Raw genomic sequence first — 12,424 nt, 5'->3', positions numbered from 1 at the left:
ATGTATGATTGCACGAATGGTACTTCACATACTTCATGTACAACAAGAGAAGTGAAAAATTGTGCTCTGTTTGTATATAAATGAATTGAAGAGCTTTCTACTACCATGTATAACTGATTAGAACTAATAAAAATGTCATAGAAAACAAAAAAAATCATAGGGTAATAATATCTAATTCATTTTACTATCATTCCTACCCTCATAACCCTTCCCTCCTTCATTCCCCTCTTCCTAATACAAAGTACCTCTATTCTTCCCTAGCTGCCACCTTTATTGTAAATCAGCATCTGCATATCAAAGAAAACATTTGGCCTTTGGTTCTTATGGATTGACTTATTTCACTTAGCATACTAGTCTTCAGTTCTATCCATTTACTGGCAGATGCCATAATTTCATTCTTCTTTTTGTTTTGTTTTAGTTTTACTTGCAGAGGTAGTTTATTATAAGCAAAACAGATGGTTGGCTCTTGATTACACCTGCATATACTATCATCAGGAAAATATTTATGGTCCAGTTAATCTTGCCTAGGCCTAAAGTAGCTGTGGTTCAATCACTCAGCAAATAGAGTGGGTCGACATGGTGGGTAATTTCGCCAATACTGCTGCTGAGACACAGGAGCAAGTTGCTCCTGTGTGACTTTCACAGTCCTGGACACTGAAAGGTGCCCTTGAATCACCATTTGCAGGATGGGAATTGACAAGAGAGTTCCAAGGGCTATTGCCCTTTTCTTCAACGTCCATCTGCACACCTAGAAAGGAGGGTGGATTTTGCCTTAACCAAACAAACGTTTCTTTTTTTGCCATTATACATGAGCTCTCTTATTATTATTATTTTGCATTACAATTCTTAATACACCTTTATACCACAATTTATCATATCTCTGTATATAAGGTATGTTGACACCAAATTCACGTCTTCATACATGTATTTTGTATAACGATAAGGGTCTCCTTCCACCATCCATACTATTCCCCTTCTCCCTCCTTTTCCCTCCCACCCCTCTTCCCTATCTAGAGGTAATCTTCCTCCCATGCTCTCCCTCCCTACCTCATTTTGAGTCATCCCTCTTATATCAGAGAAGACATTTGTTTTTGGGGGATTGGCTAACTTCACTTAGCATAATCTGCTCTAATGCCATCCATTTCCCTGCAAAAGCCATGATCTTATTCTTTTTTAGTGCTGAGTAATATTCCATTGTGTATAAATGCCACATTTTTTTATCCATTCATCCATTGAAGGACATCTAGGTTGGCTCCACAGTTTAGCTATTGTGAATTGTGCTGCTATAAACATTGATGTGGCTGTGTCCCTGTAGTCTGCTGTTTTTAAGACCTTTGGGTATAGACCGAGGAGAGGGACAGCTGGGTCAAATGGTGGTTCCATTCCCAGCTTTCCAAGGAATCTCCATACTGCTTTCCAAATTGGCTGTACTAATTTGCAGTCCCACCATCAGTGTATGACTATACCTTTTTCCCCACATCCTCACCAGCACTTGTTGTTGTTTGTCTTCATAATGGCTGCCATTCTTACTGGAGTGATAATGGTATCTTAGGGTGGTTTTAATTTGCATTTCTCTGATTGCTAGAGATGATGAGCATTTTTTTGTATATTTGTTGATTGATTGTATATCCTCTTCTGAGAAGTATCTGTTCAGGTCCTTGGCTCATTTATTGATTGGATTATTTGTTTTTTGGTGCTTATCTTGTTGAGTTCTTTATATACCCTAGAGATTAGAGCTCTATCTGATGTGTGAGGGGTAAAAATTTATTCCCAGGATGTAGGCTCCCTATTCACCTCACATATTATTTCTTTTGCTGAGAAAAAACTTTTTAGTTTGAATCCATCCCATTTGTTGATTCTTGGTTTTAATTCTTGTGCTATAGGTGTCTTATTAACAAAGTTGGGGCCTAATCCCACGTGATGGAGATTAGGTCCTATTTTTTCTTCTATTAGACTCAGGGTCTCTGGTTTAATTCCTAGATCCTTGATCCATTTTGAGTTAACTTTTGTGCATGGTGAGAGATAGGGATTCAATTTAATTTTGTTGCATCTGGATTTCCAGTTTTCCCAGCAACATTTGTTGAAGAGGCTATCCTTTCTCCAGTGCATGCTTTTGGCACCTTTATCTAAAATAAGGTAGTTGTAATTTTGTGGGTTAGTCCTTTGTCCTCTATACTGTAACAATTGGTCTACCAGCCTGTTTTGGTGCCACTACCATGCTGTTTTTGTTCCTATTGCTCTGTAGTATAGTTTAAGGTCTGGTATAGCGATACCACCTGTTTCACTCTTCCTACTTAGAATTGCTTTTACTATTCTGGGTCTCTTGTTTTTCCAGATAAATGTCATGATTGCTTTTTCTATTTCTATGAGTAATGCCACTGGGATTTTGATTGGAATTGCATTGAACCTGTATAGTGCTTTTGGTAATATGGTTATTTTAATAATATTAATTCTGCCTATCCATGAGCAAGGTAGATCTTTCCATCTTCTAAGGTCTTCTTCTATTTCTCTCTTTAGGGTTCTATAGTTTTCATTGTATAGATCTTTCATCTCTCTTGTTAAGTTGATTCCCAAGTATTTTTTTGAGGATATTGTGAATGGGGTAGTTTTCCTCATTTCCTTTTCAGAGGATTTGTCACTGATATACAGAAATGCCTTTGATTTATGGGTGTTGATTTTATATCCTGCCACTTTGCTGAATTCATTTACTAGTTCTAGAAGTTTCTTGGTAGAGTTTTTTGGGTCTTCTAGGTCTAGAATCATATCATCAGCAAATAGTGCTAGTTTAAGTTCTTCTTTTCCTATAGTTTATTCCTTTAATTTCTTTCATTTTGTCTAATTGCTCTGGCCAGTGCTTAAAGAACTGTGTTGAATAGAAGTGGTGAGAGAGGACATCCCTGTCTTGTTCCAGATTTTAGAGGGAATGCCTTCAGTTTTTATCCATTTAGAATGATGGTGCCCTGAGGCTTAGCGTAAATAGCTTTTACCATGTTGAGGTAAGTTCTTGTTATCCCTAGTTTTTCTAGTGTTTTGAACATAAAGGGGTGCTGTATTTTGTCAAATGCTTTTTCTGTGTCTATTGAGATGATCATATGGTTCTTATCTTTAAGTCTATTGATATGATGAATTACATTTATTGATTTCCATGTGTTGAACCAACCTTGAATCTCGGGGATGAATCCCACTTGATCATGGTGCATGATCTTTTTGATATGTTTTTGTATCCAATTTGCCGGAATTTTATTGAGGATTTTTGCATCTATATTCATTAGAGAAATTGGTCTGAAGTTTTCTTTCTTTGAGGTGTCTTTGTCTGGATTTGGAATCAGGGTGATATTGGCCTCATAGAATGAATTTGGAAGTACTCCCTCTTTTTCTATTTCCTGAAATATAATGAAGATTATTGGTATTAATTCTTCTTTAAAGGTCTTGTGAAACTCAGCTGTATATCCATCCAGTCCTGGGCTTTTCTTGGTTGGTAGTCTTTTGATGGCTTCTTCTATTTCCTCACTTGATATTGGTCTGTTTAAGTTGTGTATATCTTTCTGACCCAATCTGGGCAGAGCATATGAATTTATTGATGGCTTCACTATCTTCTATTTTATTAGAGTATAAGGTTTCAAAATAATATCTAATTATCTTCTGTATTTCTGTAGAGTCTGTTGTGATATTGCCTTTTTTATCCCATATGCTAGTAATTTGGGTTCTCTCTCTTCTCTTCATTAGCATGGCTAAGGGTCTGTCGATCTTATTTATTTTTTCAAAGAACCAACTTTTAGTTTTGTCAATTTTTTCAATTGTTTCTTTTGTTTCAATTTCATTGATTTCAGCTCTGATTTTAATTATTTCTTGCCTCTGCATTTGCTGCTGATTTGTTCTTCTTTTTCTAGGGCTTTGAGATGTAGTGTGAGGTCATTTATTTGTTGGCTTTTTCTTCTTTTAAGGAATGAACTCCATGCAATGAGTTTTCCTCTTACTACTGCTTTCATAGTGTCCCAGAGATTTCAGTATGTTGTGTCTGTGTTTTCATTTACCTCTAAGAATTTTTTAATTTCCTCCTTGATGTCTTCTGTAACGCTTTGTTCAATCAGTAGCATATTGTTCATTCTCCATGTGATGTAGGAATTTTTCTTCCTTTTTATCATTGATTTCCAATTTCATTCCATTATGATCAGATAAAATGCATGGCAGTATCTCTACTCCTTGGTATTTGCTAAGAGTTGCCCTGTTGCATAATATATGGTCTATTTTTAAGAAAGATCCATGTGCTGCTGAGAAAAAAGTGTATCTGCTTGATGTTGGGTGGTATATTCTATATATGTCAATTAAGTCTAAGTTATTAATTGTGTTATTGAGTTCTATAGTTTCTTTATTCAACTTTTGTTTGGAAGATCTGTCCAGTGGTGAGAGAGGGGTGTTAAAATCACTCATGATTATTGTGTTGTGGTCTATTTGACTCTTGAACTTGAGAAGAGTTTGTTTGATGAACATAGCTGCACCATTGTTTGGGGCATATATATTAATGATTGTTATGTCTTGGTGGTGTATGGTTCCCTTGAGCAGTATGTAGTGTCCTTTATCCCTTTTGATTAACTTTGGATTGAAGTCTATTTTATTTGATATGAGTATGGACACCCCTGCTTGCTTCCAAGGTCCATGTGAGTGGACCTTTCAACTTTTACCTTTCACCTTCAGTCCCTGTATGTCTTTTCCTATCAGATGAGTCTCCTATAGGAAGCATATTGTTGGATCATTTTTTTTTCATCTGTCTACTAGCCTATGTCTTTTGATTGGTGAGTTTAAGCCATTAACATTTAGGGTCACTATTGAGATATGGTTTGTATTTCCAGCCATATTTGTTTATTTTTGTTATTTCAATCGATTTATTTTTCCTCTTTGATTAGTTTTTCCCACTGTTGATTTTCATTGTTATTTTTCATTTCCTCTTCATGTAATGTTTTGCCAAGGATGTTTTGAAGCGCCAGTTTTCTAGATGCAAATTCTTTTTAACTTTTGTTTATCATGAAAGGTTTTTATTTCATCTTCAAACCTGAAGCTTAATTTTGCTGGATACAAGATTCTTGGTTGGAACACATTATCTTTCAGCATTTGAAATATGTTGTTCCAGGATCTTCTAGCTTTCAGATCTTTGTTGAAAGATCAGCCGTTAACCTCATAGGTTTACCCCTAAATGTAATCTGCTTCCTTTCTCTTGTGGCTTTTAAAATTCTCTCCTTGTTCTGTATGTTGGACATTTTCATTATAATGTGTCTTGGTGTGGGTCTCTGGTGGTTTTGTACATTCGGCATCCTGTAGGCTTCTAGAATTTGGATTTCTGTTTCATTCTTCATGTCTAGAAAGTTTTCTAAAATTATTTCATTGAACAGATTGCTCATTCCTTTGGTTTGGACCTCTATACCTTCCTCTATCCCAATAACTCTTAAATTTGGTCGTTTTATGCTATCCCATATTTCTTGGATGTTCTGCTCATGATTTCTTATCAGTCTCTTTGTGCTGTCTGCACTCTTTTCGAGATGATATACTTTGTCTTTGTTGACTGATGTTCTGTCTTCTAAGTGTTCTACTCTTCTGGTGATACTCTCATTTGAGATTTTAATTTGGTTTATTATTTCCTTCATTTCCAGGATTTCTGTTTGGTTTTTTTGTATAACCTCTATCTCCCTGTAGAGTTGATCTTTTGCTTCTTGGACTTGTTTATGTAATTCATTGTCAAAGTGATCTTTCATTGTCTGCATTTGCTGTCTAATGTCTTCCTTGAGACTCCAGATCATCTGAACCATGTATATCCTGAAATCTTTATCTGACATTCTTTCTTCTATAGATGTTACCTCCTCTAATGTTGAATTGCCCTGCATTGTTTGTGGTCCTTTCTTTCCTTGTCTTTTCATGTTGCTCACGTTTCTTTCCAGCTCTGTATGACTTTTGTGTTATTGTTTTTCCCCTATAGATTTGTATTGCTCTCATATAGTTCCGAGATCTCTCCTTTGTGATGGGAGACAATGTAAACAGTTCCCAATATCAACTATACATCATCTATGAGCTAGTTTCTGTTATTAATACATTTATAATTAGTCTCTATGTTTAGAGATGTTGGATTCAATTATAATTTAAAATTTATTCATTAGTTTCATAAAATGCATAGTTTCTGGTGACGTATAGAGAACTGAGGGTCAGGCATAGGACATTATGTTAAGGGGGAAAGATGAGAGGGTATGGGGTTAATATATGTTAGCTACTTTGGAGGAGAACTCTAATGAAGGAAGTTATTAGCAGGAAAATAGACAGGAGGTATTTTACAGTAGTTAAGTATATGGGAGGACACTAAAAGCATAGAAACAAACACCTATTTGCATTTAGTAAATTATACGTAATAGAAATAGTAACACTTGGGAGGTTGAGAAAGGAAGAGAATGAGGAAGAAAAGTAAAAAAAGAAGAAAAAAAGGGGGAGGAAAGAGATAGAGAGAAAGGAATGTAAAAAAGAGGAAAATAGAGAAGAAAAAGATAAAAAGAAAAAAGGAAAGAAGGGGGAAAATGCACTGTTAGAATTCTGTTTTCTTCTCTTCCAGTAGGTGGCGTTGTGCACTCCAGGTAGGGTCTCTGCCCTTAGGGTGGTGGAAGCAATCTGTGTGAAGCAGCTCTCTCTCACCTGCTGGGTGCCTCTCCAATCCTGGTCTCTTTGGGTAGCTTCCAATCTCTATCCCCCTCCCCTCTCCTGCCCACCAGGCCCCAATTGATGGGTCTCTTGTCCACAGCCCTGGGTTCACTCGGGGTGGGTGGCCCCTGGCTGCCCCGTGCTTCTGATCAACTGAGCGCTATCTCTGTGTTGGGTAGTCACCAAGTCATCACAGCTGTGGAGAGGGGGAGTTGGAAACCGGCAACCTGTTCTGTCATATTCCCACGGAGAGCTGGTGAGAAAGGTTTTGAGTTATCACAGCTGCGTAGAGGGGGGGGCTGCAAATCACACACCTGTTCAGATGCCCATCGTGCTGTCAGCTACACCCGCCAAAAGTTGATGAGGTAGATTTTCCAAGATGGCAAGCACCCGTTTCCACGGCAGGGTGTCCAGAGAGGTGGAGGGAACTGGGCTGTTCCTACCCTACGTCCAGAATTCGGTCCTTGGTCTGGTGCTCTGCAGTGTTGTAGGTCACAGTCTGGCCCACACCAGCCCTGAAGGATCAGTAACCCTGTGTCTCTGCGCTGCCAGAAATCCTCGGTGCTCAAAGTCCGCCCGTCTTTCGGGGGGGTTCCATCGTCACGCTGCTGGCCAGCATCCGTGGCAAAGAGCAACTCTGGTTTCCCCACGTCCTGGGCTGGGCTTGCAACAAACTGCTGTTTAAAATCCTGACACATGCTCCATGAAGCTTAAATTCATGAATGGGAGCCCCTGTGAGGGAAAACGTCCTACCACTCACTGGGAGTCACTCCAGTATGAGTGTTGGGTAGTCACCAAGTCATCACAGCTGTGGAGAGGGGGAGTTGGAAACTTCACCATCTTGGAACCCAAACATTTTTTCTTCATTCTTCTTTAAGACTGAGTAGTATTCCATTATGTTTATATACCACAATTTCTTTATCTACTTATCTGTGGAAGGGCATCTAGGTTGGTTCCATAGTTCAGCTATTGTGAATTGAACTATGAACATTGATATGAATGCATCACTGTAATATGCTAACTTTTAAGTCCACTCATAGTGGATTAAAGTTTTAAATGTAAGACCTGAAACTGTCAAACTCAAAGTAGAAAACAGGGAAAAAGCTTCAAGGCATGGGCCTTGGCCTTTATTTGTTGGACACAATAACAAAAGCATAGGTAACGAGTGGGATGGCATCAACAAACAGACAAAAGAGCTTTTTGTGGCAAAGGAAACACTTCAGAGTGAGAAGGCAACCTAGATAACAGGAAAAAAACATTTGCAAACTATATATCTTACAAGAACCTAGACCTAATCTTTAACCCAAATTCAATTACATTTCCAAGCAATATTGCAGTTTTTAAGATTCACCCTTAAAACAGAAAAAGGAGAGAAAAACTTTCTTGAAATAAGAGAAATTACTCTCATGAATGTCCTCAGTGAAATTTCATCTCCAGAGCTGTAGGAAGGGGAAATGACCCACTAGAGAAAACTCCATTAACCTCTATGTAGTGGTGGCATCTGATTAGGGTTGTGAGTGAAAATTCAAACCAGCTGGGCAAGACCTTCAGTGGCACCACTCTTTGTAAACAATTTAACAACTTAGGTGAGAATCAGGAGCTAAAATTTTCAAAAAATGTTTTTCTTTAATCATCCATTGGCCTGATTAAAATGCTTAGGTGTCCTGATTATCAATAAAAAAAAAAAAAAAAAACTCTCCCTGAATATGAAGAGCATTACCTTTAACTACATCCAATTTTTAGACAGAACTGTCTTCCTTCGAGACATCATAGTAGTTAAGAGTATGGTCTCACTTTCCTTGAAGCAAATGTCTATTCAAGTTTCATTTTGCTACTTCATAACTGTTTGACTGTCATCAAGTAGCTTTACTCTCTTTCAGTTTCCTCAAATGTAAAATGGGAGTAAAGACAGTTTATACTTCACAGAAGTCTTATGGAAATTAAATTAGTTAATGCATTGTTTGGTCAAAGAACTATAAATTTTTAAAACTAGATGATTTTAGGAAATGTGTAATTTTAGTAGTAAAAATATGTGTATGCAAGCTAATGTTGAAAATTCACTATGACAATGACTTTTTTTTTAATTTGTAGAGATTAAATGCCCTGGCTACAGTAGTTCGAGGCAGTCTACCTAAATTGCACAGAAATATCATAACTGCATTGATCACTATTGATGTGCATGCAAGAGATATAGTCACTGAGCTTGTTAACACGAAGGTAAATGTTTCATTTAAAAGTAAGATCACATACTTCTTCCTGAAATTATTGTGTCTAATATATATTTCATCCATAATCACTTATGTAGGTAGACAAAGTTGAATCCTTTGACTGGCAGAGACAACTGCGCTATTATTGGGATGTAGACATAGACAATTGTGTGGCTAGAATGGCACTATCTCAGTACACTTATGGCTATGAATATTTGGGAGCATGCCCAAGATTGGTTATTACTCCTCTCACGGTGAGTGACTGATCACTTAGGTTAATATTGATACAAGTGCTTTTTTGTCAAAACAATGAGAAGTTTCATCTAACAATTTTAAAGGAATTTGCTGTGATACATCTTTGTAAAGCAGATATTTATATACTTTAATTATGTACATGGACCATTGAGTATACTTCAATTGTATAAAACCCTACATGGGAACCAGTGGCCCTCCTATAGAAAGCAAATGACATAAATTTGTAGCTAAAGTCAATTCCCTTCAATGATGACAATTTATTAATTTCTTCAGGATCGCTGCTATCTTTGCCTCATGGGGGCTTTGCAGCTTGACCTAGGAGGTGCACCAGCTGGTCCTGCTGGCACTGGAAAAACAGAGACCACCAAAGACCTAGCAAAAGCTCTTGCCATCCAGTGTGTGGTCTTTAACTGTTCTGATGGTTTGGACTACAAGGTACATTTCCCTTATCTGAATTCTAACGTTAAGTGTTTTGTGTGGCTTTCAATATTTGCAACACAACATAACAAAACAAGGAAACAATGAGGTTATGTCAAATAACGGAAATGAAGCAGGGCAAAGAATGGTTAAAAGTGGAAAAAGAGAACAAGGAAGAAGAATCAATCTACATTCAGACTATTGCAGTATGTTATTTTGCTTGTAATATTTTAAGAAAATCTAGCCTTACATAGATATGTATTCTTTAAAGAGACAAATATTTTAATAATGCTTTAGGTAAATTGTCAATATTATTTGAAATTATATCAAAACTTGATGAAGAATGGTTTCTTAATGGTAATTTACAGTGTAAAAACTGAAACCATATCAGTGATGCTTTTCTACTCTGTACCCTGATGAGAGAAGAAGATTGGAAAAGGCAAATAACACCTTAGTGTTATTATAAGAACACCTGGATTTTGCAGACTGCTGAAAAAAACTTTTTGACTTACAGGAATACTTGTTTTCACTTCTTCTGATAGTTGCTTTTAAAACATAAATTTATTTCTGTATTTGCAATACATTAGTGGTGAACATGATCTGCCAGTTCATTAAATAAGACTTTGTTCAGTTCAACCTGCCAACTTTCTGTTCCACTTTCACATTTCTTTTCACTTCCAAGGCTGATGAAATTTACATACTATTTTAAAACTATAGTTATGTTGTCTTTGTTTTGTCTAGGGGTTGAATATAAAAATGTAAACCCTTAGCACAGCACAATCAAGAATATAGTTCATCACGGAATTTAACAGAATATTAAACCCATAGAAAAGAGCCAACACACCATCATGAAACCTCGGCCATTCAAAGAAAGCATTCCAAGTATCAGGGCTAATAGATTTTTTTTTCATTTCTATTCTACTCTCTCTGCTTCTTTTTAGAACAGTGTCTTTCTAACTTTAGTATGCGTATGAATCCTCGGGCTTAACATCTCCTTCTCCCTGCCAACCAGAGTAACTGCTACATCATTACCACTGACAGCTTCAGGCAGGCTGTCCTTCAGCCTGATAGACAAGTATTATTAGGGTATGCATTATAGAATTGTTTCTGCTTTCCACACCTAATTCAGAGTGGTGTGGATTGATTTGTGTCTTCCTAAAAGATGTTCAAGGCCTAACACCTTGCATGTGTGAACATTACCTGATTTGGGGATAGAAATCTTCACAGAGGTAATCTAGTTAAAATGGGATCCTACTGGAACTGGATGAACTAGTGTCCTTATGAGAAGAGGCAAATGTGACAGTGGTCACACAGAGAGAGGAACACCATGTGAAGGTACACAGAGGCATAGATTAGAGTGATGCAGTGCAAGCCAAGGAATGCCAAAGATTACCTGCAAGTACTAGAATCTAGAGTCAAGGAAATGTCTTCCCTTGAGCTTTTGTAGTGAATGTGGCTTTGCCAATACTTTGGGTTCAAGTATGTAGCTCCCAGAACTGTAAAAGAATAGATTTCTGTAGCTTTCACCACCCAGTTTATGCAAATTGTCACAGCAGTCCTAGAAAACTAATATACAGCCCAAAATTCTTATTATTAAATGTTCCCCAAAATTTCCTAATGTAAACCCAAATCCTGTAACTCCTCCCAAGGCTCCTTTACTAAGACAACCCACAGTTCCCTCATGGTTTCCAAGGTTCCCCATAATGTGTGATCTCACTTGTTGAAATAAATAATATGCCCAATTGTGTTTGACTATAGGTGTGTTTCTGGCTTTCACTTATAAGCACTGAGTCCTTTACATGGGAAGAGAAGAATTAGAAACTGCCTGACTTGCAAAAGTGTTTATTTCCCAGTCAGTCAGTGGAAATGTTCCTTTGTTCAAAATTAGTATTTGGAATTTTTCCTTTGCTTGACAGGCTGGAGGTTTTCACATTCTGGGGAAGTATACCAGAATTAAGATTTAGTATGAATGAGAGCATGGAAGCTACTAGGACCTATTGGGTCTTTGTACATGTGGCACTTGACTTAGTGAATACAGCCATAAGGAGGCTAAATTTCAAAACCTCGCTTTCCTCCTCTCCTAGGCACAAACTACACAAACAGGAGTGAAGGAAAGAGGATCTTTTGTGGAGGACATATAGAAATGAAGAACCAGTGTGACCACCGCCATGTTCTCAAGAGATAAATTATAGCAAAGAGTCTATATCAAAGATAAAGATCTAGAATTTTCTTTTTTACTTCCTTTAAAACTGTCCATTCACAAATATTCCTTGAGAAATCTTTATGTACTCCAGGAAGTAAGCATAATCTCACATACAAAGACCATTGCTCTGGAGTGGCCTCCCACTCTTATAGAAGAGTTCTTCAATTTTGTTGTCTAGAATACCAACTTGATCATTAGTACTATCCATTCTACCATTCCGTGCACCCATTTAATTCTCCATTTAATTTTTTATCATGGCTATAGTATTATTAATATTCAAGAACTATTTCTAATCTTTGACAAATTTGTTTTTAGAGCATATGATTTTATGCTTTAAAGTACAGTTTCCTCTCAGATCTCAAGGATGCCATGTGAGTTTTCAATATTCTGTTCTGTTCCATAAATTATCTCCATTTTTACCAGCATTGCTCATTCAGTTCATCCTTTTCATTCCTTCTTTTTCTTGATATTGATTTTTCTCAATTGTCTGTTGCTCTTCACTTTTCAGTTCAGAAGTATGGATTGGACTAGTGTGGGTAGCTTGTTTACTCAAAATGTCCTTCTCTGAATGAAGGAGCTATTGTGAGTATTGTAGAAGTATAGGATGTGTGGACAGCATGCTTCCCCAGTTTATGCAAATTGTCACAGCAGTCCTATGGAGAAGCCA

The 12,424-nt window shown here is 37.1% G+C and overlaps 1 protein-coding gene across 9 annotated transcripts in view; it reads left to right on the top strand.

Annotated features, from left to right (window-relative positions):
- The window catches only part of LOC124075518 (dynein axonemal heavy chain 6-like), a 157,005-nt gene that overhangs the window by 101,265 nt on the left and 43,316 nt on the right, over positions 1–12,424 (top strand). For all 9 annotated transcript variants that reach the window (XR_009224396.1, XM_058571164.1, XM_058571165.1 and 6 more), the window contains 3 exons: positions 8,767–8,892; positions 8,981–9,136; positions 9,411–9,572. Coding sequence is in view for 8 of the 9 variants with exons in the window: in XM_058571164.1 (XP_058427147.1) it covers positions 8,767–8,892; positions 8,981–9,136; positions 9,411–9,572 (444 nt within the window). In the remaining variant the exon portion in view is untranslated. The remainder of the gene's footprint in view (positions 1–8,766; positions 8,893–8,980; positions 9,137–9,410; positions 9,573–12,424) is intronic.

This window comes from Marmota monax, unplaced genomic scaffold (assembly GCF_021218885.2).
Source record: "Marmota monax isolate L192 unplaced genomic scaffold, Marmota_monax_Labrador192_F-V1.1 WCK01_AAM20220418_F8-fsc00420, whole genome shotgun sequence".
NCBI classification, from domain to species: Eukaryota; Metazoa; Chordata; class Mammalia; order Rodentia; family Sciuridae; genus Marmota; species Marmota monax.
The sequence above is the reverse complement of the archived record's forward strand: the minus strand, read 5'-3'. Positions and strand labels throughout refer to the sequence as shown.